The sequence below is a fragment of the Sebastes fasciatus genome, chromosome 6, assembly GCF_043250625.1.
Source record: "Sebastes fasciatus isolate fSebFas1 chromosome 6, fSebFas1.pri, whole genome shotgun sequence".
NCBI classification, from domain to species: Eukaryota; Metazoa; Chordata; class Actinopteri; order Perciformes; family Sebastidae; genus Sebastes; species Sebastes fasciatus.
This window is the reverse complement of record NC_133800.1, coordinates 15613377-15634358: the sequence shown is the minus strand read 5'-3', so window position 1 is coordinate 15634358 and position 20982 is coordinate 15613377. Positions and strand designations below refer to the sequence as shown.

At 38.4% G+C, this 20982-nt stretch overlaps 1 protein-coding gene across 1 annotated transcript; it reads right to left on the bottom strand.

The window, feature by feature from the left end:
- Positions 1-210: 210 nt before the first annotated feature.
- Positions 211-10849, bottom strand: LOC141770136 (leucine-rich repeat-containing protein 43-like). Its single transcript, XM_074639795.1, has 12 exons — positions 10633-10849; positions 10308-10520; positions 9300-9410; positions 8997-9133; positions 6430-6668; positions 6169-6329; positions 5100-5262; positions 4536-4675; positions 4363-4452; positions 1830-2021; positions 1478-1577; positions 211-395 (listed from the first exon to the last, which is right to left on the bottom strand). The coding sequence occupies exons 1-12, from the start codon at positions 10717-10719 to the stop codon at positions 211-213; spliced, it is 1818 nt and encodes a 605-aa protein (XP_074495896.1). The 5' UTR covers positions 10720-10849.
- Between the last annotated feature and the right edge of the window lie 10133 nt (positions 10850-20982).

Sequence of the window (20982 nt, the reverse complement as noted above, 5' to 3'; positions counted from 1 at the left end):
CATGGTGGAAACAAATATCAGATATTCAACTCGGTACTACGGTATATTCACCATCAGTTGTAATGAGGGAATGCAGGGAAGAATGGTTGGTGGGTAGATTGTAACACTTGTTAAACCTGAGATGAAGCTAAGCCTGAAAACTAACCTGACCAGGACTAGTAAGGAGGGATATGGTCCAATAACGTACAGTAAGTAAGCCTGGTGTAGCTGCTAATCTTGCTTTAAGACTAAAACAGGCCGTTTGCTTAAGGAGTTTTGGTGTGGGAGCAGGAGTTGATGAGCTTCAGATGCAGACTGCCATTTCTCCAGCTCCACACTCAACTCCACAGTCACCGGTTCCAGTTGGACGGACACAGAGTCGTCTGTGTGGACGTCCTTCCTTCCCTTCCCTTTGCCTACAGAGGACGATATCAAACAGGATTCATGATTTTAATCAGACTGAAAACGAGTTCACTGACCGATAAATCAAAGCACACCCCTTTTAATTTTTCCTTTACATTGGATGCCAAATACTTCTTAAAATGCCACTCACTTTCTTCAATAATATGAGGTATAAACCACGTATAACACACAGAACAAGAATGGAAATGCAACACCTCATGAGTTGAAATAAAACAACTTTCTATGCAAGACTTATTTCTCGCAAATGTTGTGCACCACTTTGTTTAAATCTGTGTCTCCTTTGCCAAGATAATCCGTCCACCTGACAGGTGTGGCATGTCAAGATGCTGAATGAACAGCATCATTATCGCACAGGTGTGCCTTGGGCTGGTCACAATAAAAGGCCACTCAAAAATGTGCACTTTTATTTTGAAAAAACACATTTATTAGGCACTGAAGTATGGATTTCACATGAATATGGCTATTATATGCATTTTTTTTGGTCATAGATTCCCCAAAGAACAAGGGGGAGAGGGGAAGTTTTGAGGCTGATTAGGGTTTACTGCCTAATTCTCAGAAATGACTTTTTGAGATGGCTTATGGTTGTGAAATAAACATTAAATTCACAGGAAACGCCTCACTGCAGCTGGACATTCCTGCCGTCAGCATGCCAATGGTACGCTCCCTCAAAACTTGAGACACCTATCTGTGACATAGGCCCTTTTCACAGCAGCCATATTGACATGTCATTACAGGGTAAACACAGGTGTAATTAATAACATTAATTATGGCCCTGTAGTATTGTGCATGCTGGCTCACAGGAATGACTGTGACCCAAGACATATCTTTCAGGTGGAGGGATTATTTTAGCAAAGATTTTAACAAATTTGTGCACAAACTTTGAGAGAAATAAGTCTTTTATGTGCACAGGAAAAGTCTTAGATCTTTTATTTCAACTCGTGTCATATCTTTGTTCAGTGTATATAGGCCATTCTAGGGACATTTACAGTATTTACTTATGTCAAAACTATTTAAAGATTATTCTCTATACCCAGTTGTACAGTTGGAAAAGTGATCTGTAATTCAGATGAATAACCTTTTGGAGCTGCTGTATTCTTCTGTTTAGTACCACTGCCTCCTCTCTGCTTTGATTCCTTGTCCATCTTCCTGTCTTCTTTGATTTTCTTTCCCAGATCCTAAAGATGAGTGAAAAACAAATCCCACATAAAATAAATCCCCATGTCAGTTTGATAATTTATAATCCTGTTTTCTGTTCCTTTTATGGTCAATATCTCTCTTTTAAACATTATAAATCCTGTCTCAGTGTTTCCCAATTTGAATTTGTCTCCTAATAGTTCCTGTTAATTGCAGAGATAAAGATTGTGCTATCTCAGCAATGCCCCGGCTGCATGTGAATTTGCTTTTTCAATTGTTTGTGTAGTTTCCACCTCAGATTGAGTGTGCAGAGCCCCAAGTTCACAGAGGACGTCGACCTTTTGACCTCCTCTGACCAGGCTTTGCAGGGGGACGTGGACAGAGCCAAGGGTTCTTCTGGTGGGGGCGTCCTGGACCAGCTCTGGTACACATTTCTTCTTTTTGTCTTTAGACTTGTCTTTGATGGAACCAGATTTGATTGGAGACTGAGGAAGATACCACAGACATGACATTATGATATTTAGATGCCGTATAATTTTATCTGCCAAAACAAACTTTTAATACTTACTGGTGGACTTACCTGTGGACTGCCGTGGTATCTTAATGGAACTACTAATGTGTGGCACCAATGTGCATATTAACAAAACCATGATACAGTGACAGAACTGTTGTCCTCTGCAAAGTGCACCTTTACAAACAACGGTGCATGTGAAAATTGTATTTTTGCAAAGGAAGGCTGAGATAGAATATAAATTTAGGATGAGATGAAAAACCCTGACCTGCTCTCTACAAAAAGTCAGACGACACTGCCATCAACCCAAAGAACAATTACAATACCTATCCCCTTTCTGGTCAACTCTCCCCCACTAATAATCTCTGTAAAGTCCCTTACTAATTTGAATTTCTTTCACAACTGTAGATACACACTTGCAGCTTTTCAGGGGCATTAGAGAGTGAGAAGAGCCACAAGGTGGTGCTTCTCGTTCATTGTGAGGTTACTCAAAGGCACATCAGTGGAATTGGCAGCAGCAGATGACTGGAATAAACTCAGCCGCTGTTGTCAGGAATCAAGCTTGCAACCTTCAGCCTAAGACTATATTATGTACAATTATAAATGTTATATTATATATATATATAATTATACTATAATATAAAATAAATTATGTTGGTTGCTTTTGGATTGGTGATATGAATAATTAAATACATATAAAAAGTATTTCAAAAAAACAAATGATGAACTATAAATCTCTGGCGTGTGGCCACAGTGAGATGAAGAACAGCCGCGGTGGTTTGAATGAGTTAGTTGGAGCCGGGGTTATTATAGTAAACTGAAACTAAATAAAAACTAAATTCTTCAAGAAAAAGTAAACTAAAACTATATTTCCTGGTTAAAAACGAATAAAAAATTAAATAAAAATGTATATAAATTAATTTCAGTTTAATTTTTTTTAGCTATAATATATCACAACCGAAAAAAAGAAATCGGCATGAATTTCCGTCAACTCTCGTGACATTGAACCACAGAAATTGGTCCATGTATTCGTCCATATACTATATGTAGCTAAATATACATTCACATTATACTTCACAAGCTCTCTTGACATTTAACGTGACTTGACATTATATCATTATATCTACTAAAACTGCTGAAAACTATAACTAAATATATAAAAACTTAACCTTTCTGAAAAACTGAAACTAAACTAAAATAAAATTGTAAAGTCAAAACTAAAATAAAATAGAAACTAATTAAAAATTCAAAAATATTATTAAAGCTGCGAGCAGAGATGAACGGGCCCTCGCACCTGTCGCGTGTCAGGGTACTGGCTGGACGCCGATTTACGCGGCCAGGCACGATGAAACCGGAACTTTGATGACGCCTGCCACAAGACTCTACGACAAACGGTTCATGAGTTATAAAAGGGGGCGTGGCTAATGTCTTGGGGCGGGGCTATGAGTATATTTTTGTATGTACATGTCCTCAGGACTGGACCCTTATCATGCCTGAGAAATTTGGGGCAGATCGGACTATGTAAAAAAAAACACCATTTGAATAACTTTTCATCCTCAAGGTCTTAAGATGGTCCTGACCAAATTTCAAGTCGATCTGATTAAACCAGTAGGAGGAGTTTGTTAAAGTACACGGCATATAAAACGCTAAAAATGGGCGAAAATGACATATTAAAATCAAAATGGCTGACTTCCTGTTGAGTTTTGAGCATACCTCCAAGAGGCTTTTTTGTGCGTCTCCACATATTACATCTGTCTGCCAAATTTCATACATGTAGGTGAAACCGTAGTGAGGGGCTCAATTTCTCCATCAGTCTAGGGGGCGCTAGCGAGTCATTTTGCAACACCCAAGCCCGAGACCCCTAAAATATCAAATCTTTCACCACGTCTGATAAGTATGCCAAGTTTAACACCTTTTTGAGCACAGCAAAGGCCTCAAAAAGGCGATTCATTTTTGTGAAAAAGAATAATTCCTACAGTTTCAATAGGGCCTTCGCTGGCCCGACGCTGTCGGTGCTCGGGCCCTAATAACCTTGGTTGAAGCATAAAAAATAGCTTGTGACCAAACTGAGGTAAAAATTATAATACCATAGCTATATAGCCAGGTTAGTTTTGGCACATCAGTTGCCATAGTAATAGAGATTTCCAGTAATCATGGTATCTGTCTATGAGCCCCACTCTGGAAATGAATGATCCATGATTTCCCTGAAAATCTTTTAGATAGATCTGTTAACTTGTTATTTTTCTAATGCTGACTAATGCAAGGGCGGTCTTTCTACGGTTTGTGATTCAGTGGAAATTAAATGATAAGCTCACTTCTTTCCCTTTCCCGCCTTTCTTCTCTTTCACAGTTCGGCTGGGTTTAGCCGACGGAACATCTTCAGAGGCTGCAGGCCATGACAGGACCTAAAATGTCAAATGCTAGAATTTGAGTCCTATAACACATTTTGCATCTAAACATTTACCCACTCAAACTGTGTTTTCTTTACCTTTTCCTCCTCTATTGTAATATAAAGTCCTTGATTGAAGAACCTCTTTAAGCCTCCCAGATCACTAACAATGTACGTCTGTGTGTCACTGAAGTCCATGCACTCTGACCATGTCAGCTTTGATGTGCTGTGTCTCGACGCTGTAGAAAAAGAAATACACAATTGAACGGTTGGCGCTAAGTGGATGCTGCACGTACAGAAACAGGGTTACAATTTTTCTTTTGGTGAGTCACGTAGTTGAAAGAATATATACAAACAAACCTCAGATTGAGTGGAAAGTTAAGGGAAGTGTTCCTACACAAGTTTGATAAAGGATCAGTTTAGTCATCTAGTTTCAGGTTGTGTACAACTCTCCACTGACTGTTTCTTTGAAGGTAGCTGTGTAACTTCTACAGAAACTGATAAGTAAATGTTCATCACAGTTATACAGGATACATTACTAAATCAAATGAATCCAAACATCATACTAACATTATTGTTAATAGTTCTGTAGAAACAACTGTCTGCTCTATCAGAGTTTGTGATATAATCCATTTTCCTGTGGGCGTGAAATTGTGTTATTACCATACGCAGTATCATGGCAGGTTTCCTCAGTATGCACCATCGAGTCTTGTGTGTGTGGTTTGGACGATTCCTTTTCACAATTTCTGTTTGATTGTAGGTCAGCATCACTGAAGCAGTCTTCTGTTACATGTGCTGCGTCACATTTAGATTCACTGTCGAAACTCTGTGAACACCAACATAAGAAAAGGAAAAGAATAGAAAGGAAAAGTGCTGATTTAAAAGAGTTTCTGGACACGTTTTCTCCACATAACTCAGTTTTTCACATTCCACTGTGTTTTCGTTTTAAGATAACCTTTACAAATCAAGGCACATATATAAAACTGATGTGGATTCAAAGCACATGTGCACATTGAACAAATATAGATGCTCAACTGTTTTTTGTTGTTATTGTGCTTACTGTGTGCAACGATGAAATGACAAAGAGGGAGTTTCATACTAAAAGGACTGTAACTTTGGAAAACAATGAATGACTCTTGAAATGTACATATCCAACTGAGCAATTTGATGTTGAAAATAAATTTAATAGATGTATATTAGATGTGTATTTGTCTGTAGACGTTTAGCCTGGATTCAGTTTATTCAAGGTTGAATAGTAGATGCCTAGGAGATCTTTGAATCTGTTTATGACAACAAAAAACAGCAACACTGTAAACGCGGGGGGTGAAGTGCTTATGTTAAATATTTACAGGTTTTAATGCATTTTTAAAATATGTAATGCTGTTTTTAGAATAAGGTCTAAAACCGGGCTATATGTAGTCAGTGAATCCTGGTCTATATCAGAGCTAAAGCGTAGAGGCGATGATGAAAAGACATATGAGTATTGTTTTAAGACAGACTTGAAAAAAATGTGAACTTATCTTTTAAGTTCTTACATGTGAAACAAATATCATAACATGTGAAATATTATTGTCATTTACTAAATGAAACTGTCATAACATGTCAGAAAACAATGTACAAAAATGCCATTTGAAATCCAAAATTCTGCCAAAAACACATTTGATTTGATTTTAGTTTTCACATTCTGGACAGACATGTAACGAGACTGAAAAGTGTAGGAAGGATACGTCACCAGGTTAAAACTTTGATAACTAAGGAAGTCGTATGTGATGAAATAGCCGTAGGTGATAACAGGGAAGTCAGGAGCGTTTTCATCCCCACACGTCAATGGGTCTGGGATTCCCCTCATCCTGCCCACACTCACTGTGGCTGATGCCCGGTCCACTATCATATCTATATGGATAAAATGACAAAGTTGCTGCTTTATGAAAAAAGAAACAAGAGTCCACGTTTGGTGGACTCAGATCTACTAATTGACAGTCCACAGGCTCACCACTCTTCTTGGCCAAGCCCCTAAAACCATGTCTGTCCTCAGGGGAGATCCATGAGGTGTCCAGGCAGGAGATCTGTGGGAGGCTGTCCACAGTGAAGCCCGGGTATGAGGGAGCAAGAGTGAAGGGGTTTCCCTCCAGCACCAGCGTCCTGAGGCAGGGGAGCGTGCTCAAGGCGTTCAGCAGGGCCAGCTGGTCCTGAAACTCACAGTCACTCAGGTCCAGACATACCAGCTGTGGCCTGAGGTCAGAGACAGAGCAGCGGTCTGTTGTACAGCAAGACTGACAACTTTTGAAAAACAGTGAAAATGAGGAAGTGGATGAAGTAAAGAGGCCATATCGTGCTTATTTGCCGGTTCATACTTGTATTTTAGGTTTCTACTAGACCATGTTTACATGATTTAATGTTCAAAAAACGCCTTTACTTTTCTCATACCGGCTGTGTTGCAGCACCTCTTTTCACCCTCTGTCTGAAACGCTCTGTTTGACCTCCTGCCCCGCCCCCCCCTCCGAAAAGCCCAGTCTGCTCTGATTGGTCAGTTGGCCCACTCTGTTGTTATTGATCAACCTGACCAAACTCTTTGAACTGCGCTCCAGCTTCACTCTAACTAGCTTTGTTTGCGGGCGTGCCAAACTAGCTGTTATGCAAATGTATTACTTTGTGACATCAGCACGTTACGGAGGAAAAGGCAGGACTTTAATGAAGGCATTTCAGGCAGTTCAGGTGCAGTGTTTCTGTGGAGGAGAGTAACTCCCTTTGCCGTGGACTTTGGGCTTTGTAACTTTACAGACCTTTTACATGCACAAAAAACTATATAAGACACTAAAGGAAAGGGAAAAAACACAAAAGCATAATAGGTCCTCTTTAAGTTTTCCTTTTTTATTCATAAATAAGCCTTTTAACACAGATAGCATAACAAAAATGAAACATATAAAGCTACTTTTGAAATATTATCTATTATGTGCAGCTGGAAAGGAATTATTTCAAAACGGCACTCAACTCAACATAAAGTTAAGGGACTCATAAGAGACAATTTTTAAAAAGAACGGCTGAAATCGAAGCAACAGAGACCGGGATATCCTGACTTTTGGTCCCCTAGTACGGGTCAAGCTCCAAAAATGCTGGATCCTACATTTCCCATAATCCAACTAATATCTTTTATTTGACCCACTGTCTTCTAAATGCCAACTCGTTTCAAACACCACAACCTGAAATCATTCGCTGCTGCTGTTATAGATTATAGTTAATGGTCTTTAATGCATAATTTTTTTTATATTTTTTAATATGTACATACCATCTGTCACCATCAATATAAATCCTACACGCTGTACATACAGTATATAGACATGTATACATGTACACACTGTACATTTCCAGTCCATATAAATCCATTCAGCAACTATTTGTATTGTCTACAACGTACAGAACACTTGACTTGTATATTGACCTTTTACTTCTTCTTTTATTGTTGGTCATTGGTGCTTTTTATATGTATTTATATAAAATGTATCTATATTTTTTTTACTATGTATGTACATAAAAGTCCTGTCTATTCTTAACCTTTATTTTTCCAGCTTTGTTGTCCTTGTCCCTAGCTGTTATTTCTATTTCTGTGTAAGTACATTTAGAAAGACGCATAAAAGCCAGAGTCAAATTCCTTGTATTTATGTACTTGGCAAATAAATATAATTCTGATTCTGGGTTTTACAAATAAACTGCAACAGCAAACTGAAAAATCACCCTGCGACACACAGACTGTGTTCAGGCCAGAGACGTGTTAACAGATGTATAGAGCTCCTGAGAACATGAACATTTCCCATTTTGAATTCATTTGTTTTGTATTAATATAAAAACAGCTGTTTGTCACAGAGTTTCTAAACCCTATGATCTAAAAGGGTCTTCTGTACTCCACCGAATGAATTCTGATGTAAATCTCAAGCCTGAGCCAAGATAATCCAAATTAAATCATTATATAATACATTATACAACGGTTTTCACAGGATGTGTAGGCCTATTCCTCCTTGTGATGAATAAACTGAATGTCATGTGTCGTGATATTTCCAGTTCTGTTTAATTGATGATAAAGAAGGAAATTTTAAGAAATTAATTTCCCCTAAAGCTTACTAATATGTTACCCTATTGAGTTTGGTAAGCTGATTTTATCAGTGTTTCAAAGTATTTGCCTCCTGAAACCCACCCGTAATTAGGCCGTCACTAAAAATAAAAACGTGCCACGATCATCAGCTGATAAGAAGGGAGAGTGGGTGTAACTTTGCCGCCACTGAAACCACATTTAGTAGATTATTTTAGATGGGAAAACTACCCGTGTTGCATCAGTAAGTGTCACCAGTGAAAAGCCATCAAATCAGTACACGTGTGTAAAATCTGTCACAGGTAGAAAAACATACAATGAAGCATCCTGACATGATGTGATGTCATTGTCTCACCTTAAGAAACAATAAAAAGTACACAGTTTCTACTTGAGGTCTGGTTTGACCTAGTTTTGGTTTAACTCTTTAAGAGCCAGAAACTTCCTGTGTTTGTGTGTGTGTGTGTTTGTGAACTAACCAGTGTCTTCCTGTAAGATAACAGATGTCGTCATGGGAACCCAGACAGTTTGAGCCAAGGCCGAGGTATTGCAGGCGAGAGGGCGGGCTGTTAAGACTGTTGAGAGCAGACAACCGGTTGACACGTAGCTCCAAAATCTATCAAAGAAACATAATCAGAGTTACTCATCACCACATCACAACACCTGCTCCACTTTGACCTGCGAGATAAAAACGTCAGTTATGTTGCACTGACATACCACTACTCTTTATGATTCAGCTGGGAATCACCCTTTAATGGCAAACCTTTGCAGAGGAAACCCACCTTCAAAGTGCTGGGAAGATTTTCTACTGGGATTTCTGAGATTGTGTTAGCACTCAGCACCAATTCCTCCAGCTTTGAGAACTTTAACAGGCCGTCGTCGATGACTGATACCTGAAAACAAAACATCAAGTACAACTTTTCACAATCGTATTTGGGGATTTAGGGGGTACAATGACAAATTAAGATTTGGGGATGCTCTAACTCTGTGGTTCCCAAACCTTTTCATGTCAAGGACCCCTAAACTGACCCAAATTAGACCACAGACCCCCATTTGATAAGATTTTGTCCCAGGGTCCCCCGTCTGATAGGATTTTTGCTTTTAGATGTTTTATTACAGAAATGTGACTGAAATAGTCATACATTCTGTCATTGTGTTATCTTATGGATGGAATTAGTGAAAATGAATGACTTTCTGCTGCGGACCCCCTGGAACCCTCTTAAGGACCCCTGAGGGTCCCCAGACCCCACTTTGAAAATCACTGCTCTAACTAACTTCAGAATTATAACAAATAGCACTTTTTTTGGGCTTCAATACCAGATTTCTGTGGGTTTAGTGACTCTCAAACAAGTGGGATTATAACAAATATTATATTGTAGTGTATTGTAGTACACTAACTGAAACTTGCAATATGGTGTTTGATATCTTCTATAATGTGTTGGCACTGTTCCTACAGGTCATCTGTGGTTATTTCAGCCACTAAGAGGAGCAGATATAGTGTAGGTTGGTAATGCACCTGCAGCTAAGACTGCACATGTAGTCTAGTGTTGCTGTACTGATGCTCGACTCTGCTCTGACAAGATAATAAAGGACCCTTTTGAACTGGAAACTTTGAATTCTTCTGAAAGAAAACCCTTACATGGCATAATATTTTGGGGGCCATTATATCAAATCATGGGTTTGGGGATGCTATTAGAACTAAAGGGTATGCTTTTTTTTCTTCTTAAAAAGCAGTGGCTTGAATCAGATTTAAAGTACAACATTTAGGAGATAAAAATCAGAACACTCACGCCCTTGTCCACGATGCGAAGTGTAGTAAAGTAATTGTAAATGAAGTCTGTGTGCAGGCGTTCAGGTGTGAGCACAACCAGCTGTCTCAGGGCCGGAGCTTGAGGGCTCCATGATTCATCGTGCTGCCATGGAGAGTGAGGGCAGCTCAGCAGATCCAGCAGGGCGTCCGTCTCCTCTGTCTCTGCTCCCTCTGCACCGTCTTTGGTCTTCCTCTGGGAACATAACCACTCTATTTATCAGTGTCATATACAAAAAGAAAGCTACTGTACACAGTGATGAGAGTGTTTTAAACCACTGAATAGACATGATAGTTGAAACACTCACCCAGGTGCCATATCCACAAGGAAAGTCATTCAGACACAGGCGGTGAATCTTCTTCTCTAACACAGCAGAAAGACTGTTTGAGCTCATTTCTGTCCACAGTTGTTACTGTATGACATGCTGCATAGAGCAGAGAAACACAATAGCTACAGTATGTAATGATATGTCCGTTTTTCTTTGGTCAGTCTTTCAGGGAAAAGGCCTTGTGTTTATATACAAATGGTTGTCGGTTGCCCGGCAACAGCTCGGGCTCACTCCAGGAACACTGCGTGGACTTCAGTGTGAGTGATTCAGGTGAAGCACATACAACTTGAGGAAAACTTGTTTCAGTGGGGTGTAGCTATTAGACAAACACCATGACTCTGAATCCCTCTCCAATCTGCTCGGTGACTTTTTCTGTAGCACATTATGGCCCGAAATCTTTGACTGGACTCTTTGTGGACCATGACATTTCACCTGACTGGTGAATGGTGGTGAGCCATTGTGAGTGTTATTAGTTACACCTGTGTTTTCCCTGCTATGGCAAGGTAAATTTCTACTATGAAAAATCTATCCAACTGTACTAAGTGGCACCCACTGGCACCCTCTAATGGTAGGGTAACACGAAGCTCTTAAACAAGATTACATCATTTCTTATTTTTCCCAGGTTCACAACTTTCTTCCTTTATTGTAATGTGACAATTTAATGACTCTTGTAGACATGTTTCTTCAAACAAATGTATAGTTAAAATCTTCAAATTAACTTAATGTTTTCACCTTAAACCTGCAGTAGGCAGAATATGTTTGGCATCACTGGACAAAATTTCCATAATAACCTTTCAGCATATTGTAATTCAAGTGCTCCGAGAGAAAAACGAGGCTTCTGCACCTCCTCATGGCTCTGTTTTCAGGCTTTAAAAAACTAACCTGTGACGGAAGACTTTGGCCAATCACAGGTCATTTCAGAGAGAGAGTGTTCCTGTTGGTGGGCGGTGCTTGGTATTTCCTCAACAGATCTCAACATGGCTGCCAAGTCACAAACTTTCTAATTTTACAGCTAAACAGTACACTGCAAGATTTTTCTGAAAACATTACAGGCATTACAGTAACAGAATATTGATTCATATTTGATCAGCGCTGCCTAGTTTGACCGTTTGATCGGAGTTTGCGAGTGATTGACAGCTGCTCAGAGACGACAGCTGGATGACAGACTCCAGATCAGCTCTGATTGCTTGTTTTCCTCCGGTCTGTGAAATCTTGCAAATGCCATTAGGAGCACCAGAGGATACAGAGGCACATGATTTTTTTCAGATTACCTGTCTCATGCACTCCAGTCAGGATATAGTGACCGTTTGTTATGGTGCTTATAGTGACCAATAACGTCTAACAGTCAAATCGGGTGAACTGAAGTAGGCCTATTGGACAAATGGAAACTTGTGATGGTGGCGCTAAATGAAAAGTCGGGGCATTACCAAAGTGATTAGCCTATTCATCTTCAGGGGAATATGAATGTCTGTACAAAATTTCATGGCAATCCATCTAATATTTGTTGAGACATTTCACCAAAAAACATAAATATCAACCATGTGGTGGCACTATAGAGGAAAGGTCAGGGGATAATTCATCCTCTAGGGACCATGAATGTCTGTACAAAATTGTATGGCAATCCATCTAATAGTTGAGATATCTCAGTCTGGACCAAAGTGGTGTACCGACCAACAAAACAACACTGCCATCCCTCAAACTAGTGGTTAAAAGTAATAAAGAAAGCCTCTTGTATGCCTCCTGTGGCAAACGTAGATCAAAAGTGCATCAGAGATAGGACTCATGTTTCTTGGAAATTCATTATCAAAAAAATTTTGAATTCTCACGTCATGGTAACCGCATCTTGATAGCTAAGATTGGGACGGATGTAATTTTGTAACAGGTCGATGAAAAAGGAATCATTGGAGATGAAACACAGGAAATGGGCAAAACAGGTGTTTTAATCCAAAAACAATAGAACTGGATTATTTAGACATATTTGAAGTAGTAAAACGGAGAGCAGTGTAATCCAGAAAATAAAAGTTAAGTGAGATTACCCATGCCGATTTAACATTATACACTTTGACGGCATCATAACAATAATTTCTAGAATACCTCTGTAATCTGTCCAGTTGTCAGGGTGTAATAATGTACCCTTTCAGACAGAGTTTACTGTTTCTTTTCTCCATTCGACTGATAAACATCAACAAATGTCTTGGTAACTCTGGCAGTTTGCATCACCTCACCACATTAAACATCTGTGGTGAACAGTGCCCTACAATCGTTAAATAGAAACATTTCCAGCAAGATCTTTTGGACGATAACATACATCAGCGTCATGCACTGAATGATGCCATGCAACAAAAAACTCCCGTGTTTCGATATATAAGCAGAGTGCGTTCCAGTTTAGGAGCATCAACTCAACAGCAAAAAGACAAAAGTCAAACCATGTCTGGAAAAGGTAAGCTGCTTTTAAATGAAATTATTCAGAATTATTTTTTTAATAAGAGTTAGAAAATGAAAAACATATCAAATTCACTCCCAGCATCTCAGCGTAGCAATGCTTTAAAGTTACTTTGATAATTATGTTGTGATTTCTGGAGTATTGATTGATTGATTGGTTGAAAAATCTGAAGGCAAGCTGCCTAAAATCTGAAATGTTCTTACAGTATACTATTCTCTCTCAGTTTGACTCAGTTTGACTGTGATGTTGATTCTAGTTGCACTTGAGCAAGCTTCCGGTTACCTTGATATGCAGATGACAGCATCATACTCTTTTGTGTCTAACCTCCTGCAGAGCTGCTGCTTTCCTGCATTGTGATAATGCATGTCTCCTTTATGGCCTCACGACCCATTACAGAGGGAAACCCAGACATAGAGGACATTCGGAAGAAAATGGGGCGACTGGCACAGTTTTCTGCCATCTGTGATCTAAAACATGCAGAAACATATTACGTAAGTAAATTTATAATATATATATATATATATAGCGCATTGAGTTTTCATTCTTTTAGAATTATATTTCATATGAGATGTAGTCAGTGGTAAAAGCCAAATAATATAACCCAACCTACAGATAGGCCTAAGAAATTGCTTCCTCGAGTCACCAGTGGTGGAATGTAGCTCAAGCATGTGGAAGTACTCAAGTACTACACTTAAGCACACATTTGAGGTACTTGTACTTGAGTATTCCCATTTTATGCTACTATATACTTAGGGATGCACCGATACCTGATCGGAACGGATATCGGGCCAATACTGACTCAAATAGTTGAATCGGGGATCGGTGACAATTTAGCCGATATATTCAAGTAAATTATGTTTATATAATATATGCATTATATACTGGTATTTTAATTCCTGTTTAAGTTTTCACCAATTTGTTGCTGCATTAAAAAGGTTTACACTTGAATAGTGAAAAGATTTTTTACCAAATTTGTTGGTGTTTGATTTATTATTTCAATAATAAATAACAATTAAATAAATTAATATCTATGTATTTGTTAAGACATCTCAGAGGCAAATATTGTACTTTTTACTCCACTACATTTGTCTGGCAGCTTTAGTTACGTTTCAGATTACAGTTTTTCATACCTTTCATGTGCAGTCAAAACCATGTATCTCCAAATTTGGTGAATTTAGATCTGATTCTATCTGATAAACTGACAGATGAAGCGTTCCTTTATGTGTTGAGAAAACTCTCCTACTTCTTAAGCTAAATAAACTATTTTAAACCCCTATTAGACTATCTGGAAAATGCATCGTCACAAAGCTAAAAACAGGGATGTTTTTCTGAGCTCATGAAAGTAGAGCTGCAACAATTAATCGATTAGTTGTCAACTATAAAATTAACTGCCAACTATTTTGATAATCAATTAATCTGTTTGAGTAATTTCTTAAGAAAAAAGTCAACATTCTCTGATTCCAGCTTCTTAAATGTGAATATTTTCTGGTTTCTTTACTCCTCTATGACAGTAAACTGAATAATTTTGAATTGTGGACAAAACAAGACATTTGAGGACGTCATCTTGGGCTTTGGGAAACACTGATCAACATTTTTCACCATTTTCTGACATTTTCTAGATCAAACAACCAATCAATTAATCGACTTTTTAAACATACGTGGTTCTCACAGGACATTATAAACATAGGATGATCTTATAGAATATGATGCATTGACGTAAATAAACTACCCAACAGTATGTAAAGGAGTTATAATTAGCACAACCTTTAACATCAGCAGTAAAATATAACATACACATTAATGTAGCAGTAATATTAATCCAGAAACATTATATATAATAGTAAAACAGTGATAGGGAACATTTTACTGCACAATGAGTACTTTTACTTTTCATACTTTAAGTTCATTTTGCTGCTAAATAGGCTACCTTTACTTAGAGCTGCAGTGGGTAGAATTGGAGTAATTATGATTTTAAAAGTTATTTTTATAAAACGGCCACTATATTCTGACAGTAATGTATGAGGCAGGTAATCTGAAAAAAATCATGCGCCTCTGTGTCCTCCGGTGATCCTAATGGCATCTGCAAGATTTCACAGACCGGAGGAAAAAAAACAATCAGAGTCGAGCCTGCTGTCTCTGAGCAGCTGTCAATCACTGACTAACTCCAATCAAACGGTCAAACTAGGCAGCGCTGATCAAATATGAATCAATATTCTGTTACTGCCTATTTCTCACCTCAAATGTTTTCAGAAACATCTTGTAGTGTACTGTTTAGCTGTAAAATGAGAAAGTTTGTGACCCGGCCACCATGTTGGAGATCAGTTGAGGAAATACCAAGCACCGCCCACCAGCTGGAGCAAACTTTCTCATTTTACAGCTAAACAGTACACTACAAGATGTTTCTGAAAACATTTGAGGTGAGAAATAGGCATTAACGTAACACAATTTTGATTCCTATTTGATCAGCGCTGCCTAGTTTGACCGTTTGATCAGAGTTCGCAAGTTATTTACAGCTGCCTCTGTTGAATGAACAGCCAATAGGAACGCTCTCTCTCTGAAATGACTTGTGATTGTCCAAAGTCTCACATCTCAGACTAGATTTTTTTAATGTCTGAAAACAGAGCCATGAGGAGGTGCAGAAGTCTAGTTTTCTCTCAGAACACTTGAATTACAATATGCTGAAAGGTTATTATGGAATTTTTGCCCAGTGATGTCAAAAATATTCTGCCTACTGCAGGTTTACGTGAAGGATCTGATCATCTGAGTGTACACTGCTCCTTATAGAGATGAAGGGACCTTTTGAACCCATTAATAAAAGTTATGATAGCTGACAGCTTCTGAGCTAACACTAACTTTGTCCTAATGTCTCACTTCCTCTCCAGGTCAATCTTACAGGAGTCCAACAAAAGACTGAGACCATTGAGGGAATAACTTTTGGAAACACCACAGAAGAAATCCAGGCCTCCATCTGTGCCATCTCTGTCTACCTCAAGAATCTGTCGACAATCATCGGCACTGTCTGCAACGGCTTTGCGCACGCTGGCTGCAACAACTCGGGGTCACACATCCTCAATAAGACCGACAAATTTCTTGAGCATTTCAAAAGCATTGTCCCAAAACAATGCCACAGAAATGTCACAACTTCAACAGGTTACAAAAACAAAGAAATTGGCTTCCAAATCATTCATTCTACCAGGCAATGGATGGAGACTTTCACAGGCAAAAATGACTCCTGTATCTAAAAAATTGACAAAAACATATGAAGACACTTATTGAGAACTTATTTATGGATCTATGTATTTGTTGGAGTGTTATTTAAGGTTTTCTATATTTATTTATAATTGCCAGTATTTATTTTATTTATATTGAATAATGTATTGGTGTGGTGCAGTGGTTAGCACTGCCCCCTCACAACAAGGGGGTCGCATGTTCTCCGGGTTGTCCGGCTTCCTCCCACAGTCCAAACTTAACCTAATTCATTAGGTTATTTGTTGACTGTAAATTGCCCATAGGTGTGAATGATTGTCTGTCTCTACGTGTCAGCCCTGTGATAGGCAGGCGCCTTGGCCAAATGTTAGCTGGGATCAGCTCCAGCCTCCCCGCAACCCTGAATAGGATAAGCAGTTACAGACAATGGATGGATGGATGGATGAATGAATGATGTCTTCCACATTGTCTGTCAGCCTTGTGCTGCTCTATTCTGACACTGTAGCCCAATAGATGATAATAAGTTGTCAATAATAAAATATGTAAATCAAACTACTTTTCTTGACTCGTCTTACTGTAAATTGAGCAGCCTGTACATCAACAGGTATTTCTATCTTGTCAAAAGGTAAAATTGCCCATTAAAGACGTCTACAATCCACTATAAAACACTCAAAAAGATGCACAATCATCAAATAAGAACCATTAGCGGTGGCATTTGCTACCGTAAAACTCAGAATAAACAGAGTTGTTCAGCAGAAAAGAAAGTAAAAACACAAGTCACAAAATCAATGTCTGCCTGAGGAGTGCTGAACCACAAATAAAAAATAAAGACAAAGACTTAATAAATTATTTTAAAAAAAGAGATAAATTGGCAGTAATAAAATATGTAAATCAAACCACTTTTCTTTTTTCAAGTAATTGTTTCATCTTTGATTTCACTGCAAGAAGACAATTTAATGATTTATTTAATCATCATCTATCACAATGCACCTTTGTGGCATCATTAGGCAGGAAACCCACACACACACTTGAAGGAGGCCTACCAAGGAGATGGAAGCACCTTTACAAATATTCATATTTTAGATTTTTAGATCTTTATGGTTTTTATGTTCACTTCATCTATCTGCCTAAATAGCCTATTAGTATTATTAGGATAATGCTGACACAACAAAAATGTGACATGGCAGTCATTTATTTTCCTTATTGTGGGAATGCTGATTCAGCATTCCAAGTATTGTTCTTCTAAGGTTTATTGTGGGAATGCTGATTCAGCATTCCGAGTATTGTTCTTCTAAGGTTTATTCAACTTCTTCAACTATTTCTTCCGTACATTTTTTTGCAGTTTAACTGCTCCTGCATACTTTCAGCTACAGAAACTGTACAACTATCAAAATATTCAGCTTTAAGGACATTAGTGCTGTATCTTTTCTTGTTTCAACCATTTATACTTTTTAAAATATTAAGCTTTTTTCAATTTTTTTTTACAATGTAACTCAATGGAGAAAATCTTCAAATCCTCTTAAACATACTCCACTTAGAAATGCTACTGCTTCCGCATACTTTCAGCTTCAGACTTCATTTAAACTTTTAACGGGGTAACAAGTTTCTTGATAACTTTTACAGTTTTTGATTGATCACAGTTTATGTTTTGTGAAATTTTCAGATGGTTTCAGATTTTATAATGGGTGTGTATTGGATGGAATGTTCAAAGCTAGAGCGCGTGAGAGTGTAGGAAAGCTTTAAATCTTTTGAAAATTTTCAAAAAACAAATTGCTCCCTCGCCCACAATTTTCACTCTTCATAGATCATTTTTTCATCAAATTGTAGGAAATTTTGCGCTGGTCGCAGTCATGTAGCTATGTAATCAGTCGGACTTACATATTTGGCGATAAATGCCTGGAAGTGAAAGCAACTCCAGGCTACCTTCCCATAGGGGCCCATGTTAAATTCACAACATTTTTTGGGATCAGAGCAAAAGTTACTACTTTTCGAATCTGCTGCCGAGGTCACATTTTTGACACTACACACACAAACTTCGCACCATATGTTCACCAGAGAGTCCTTACTCGTCTCATAAACAATCTAAGCGATAGCAGTCAAGTTTTTTGTCTGAAAAGCACTTTTATGACATGTATGTCTCTGATTAACTTCTATTATAAGCTGTCCCACTAAGGGTACTTATCAGTGGCCATCACCACGGCAATGTTTGATTGCTGCTAGACAGACAGCTGATTCACATTAGCCAATCAGAGCAGGCTGACTAACACACACACACGCACACGCACACACACGCACGCACGCACGCACGCACGCACGCACGCACGCACGCACGCACGCACGCACGCACACACACACACACACACACACACACACACACACACACACACACACAGGATTTTAAGGCATAGGGCCTTTTTTTATCAGTTTCATTCTGAGACCTTAATGATCAGGACCATAATTAGGGCCCATGCACTTGAAATTTGGTCAGGACTCTACATAGTCCAATCTGCCCCAAATTTCTCGGGCATGATAAGGGTCCAGTACTGAGGACATTAACATGTCCAAATTGAGTTACACTCATAGTGCCCCCTACTGGCAACAGGAAATGATATGTTTTATATTTTAATGCACTCCTCTGAGCAGGTTGAATGGGGTCAGAAAAGCCTTAAGACCTTGATGATGCATTATTGTGAAAACTGTGTTTTCGTTGATCGGCGTAGTGCCTATTTGAGGACAAGAAACCCTAAATGGACAGAAGTGTCCGTCAGACAGGCAATGTGAGATATACGACTGTGAGCATGCACGCAAGGTTATAAATGTTGCGAAACGGAGTAGTGCCGTAGTAGTGCCTATTTGCGGACAAGAAAACCTAAATGGACAGAAGTGTCAGTAAGACAGATAATGTGAGATATACGACTGTGAGCATGCATGCAAGGTTATAAATGTCGCCAAATGAAGAGACTCAGGGTAAATTAACTAAATTACATATACTACCAAATAGGCTAGAAATGATTGAAAAGCATCATAAACTACCAAACAGAATACAGTAAGTTAGTGATTTCAGTTTTTTAAGTGAACTCAGGCTGATTAATCCTCATTTTAGACTATGATGTCTGAAGGTTGGCAAATGCTGATCAAATGCTGAGCAAATGTTGATCAACCATACTTATTTATCATTGACCATGATTATTGACTTGACTGCTCATCTATAAATGCATCAAAATTGAGATCGAAATTGAGTTCTGTATAACATCTGTAGAGACCCTCCCTGTAATTTATCACACACTTTTTGGATAAAAGACATTCATGTGTTTTTAGGCAAGTCATTTCACATTTCTGCATTTTCAGCAATGCTTTGCAATAAATTTCAGCTGTCAGCATTCCCACGCATTTTCAGCAGGAAATGGATTTTCTAGTTTACAAGATAAAATCATAAAAAGACAGGGTAAAGTCCCTTTGTTGGGAATTACTATATCACACCTATTTGACATAAATATTTAATCATAGGCTACTTCTAGTTTACAGAGGTCACTATAGGTTTCACATGTGTAGGTTTTTCTAAGATTTCTAAGAGGGAACCCCCAGAGAGTAAAACTGAACCCTGACTTTGACTTTTTCCTGTCACAGCCTAGATACTAGAAACATGACACAGAGGAAAAATGACGATGTTGATCTTTATCTAAGGAATCCAAATAAAAGTGATCATCGATGGAAAGATGGATCAGAGAAAGTTTCACATCAGAGAGCCTGCTGCGGACTAAAAACCTCCTGCTGTCATGGATTTTCGTGCTGGTAAGCATCTTTAAGTGTAATTCTGTGTCTAATTTTAAACTGACGATTTGAATTCCTGCAGGCAAGGTTGCACAACACTGATACTCTCGTGACAGCAGGTCTCTCTCTCTCAATCTAATTAATCTCCACTTTGTGCTCTTTCATGTTCATTGCTGCAGTCATCATCTTCCTGTACCTGCTCAATGCACAAGCAGCCTGCGGAATTGTTAGGAACAAACAAGGGGCCGTGAACGCAACCATCCAGCGGCTGCAGGAGGAGATAAACGTCACTCTGGAGTTTTTGGTACTTAATTAAATCTATTTGATTGGATTTGTGCTGCAGAAATAGCCTACTTTTATTGCGTTGTAATTAAGTACTTACACTGCTATAGACATACATTTTGGGAAAAGTGTCAACAAGTCTATTATAGCCTTTTTCCTAACAAGTGCATTTAATTGTATTTAGTGTGACTATTCCTATGTCTGTAACCTGCTAAGTCTATTCATCTAGGCAAAAAATAATGTTTATCAAAATGTATGTAAAAAAAAATACAACCTAAATAGTGCATTAAAACAAATCAGTAAGATAATGTAAAAGAAAGGTGAAAAACAGCTATATAATGTATCTTTAAACAGTAAATTACCTGTAAAATACTGTGAAATTAATACAAAAAAACAGTTCAAACTGTATTTTTCATTAACAGTATAAAGCTGTAAATTTCAGCGACAGTATAATAATGTTAATTTTACTTTAATATAAAGGCAACCCTGCTGCCAGTTCTTTACTGTTATTTTACTGGGAAACTCTTATCAGTGTAGTTAGTTATTCTACATGCCACTGATATGGACACCTACTGATCTCCTGCAGGTGACACCAGGACTGCTTCCCGACATCCCCTGCCAGCCCC

Coding starts and splice junctions, on each gene's coding strand:
- LOC141770136 (XM_074639795.1), bottom strand. CDS start 10,719: ATGAGCTCAAACAGTCTTTCTGCTGTGTTAGAGAAGAAGATTCACCGC. Junction 6,669..8,996: donor TATCTTACAGGAAGACACTG/GTTAGTTCACAA, acceptor CTCTGACCTCAG/GCCACAGCTGGTATGTCTGG. Junction 1,578..1,829: donor CTCTGCACACTCAATCTGAG/GTGGAAACTACA, acceptor ACTCATCTTTAG/GATCTGGGAAAGAAAATCAA.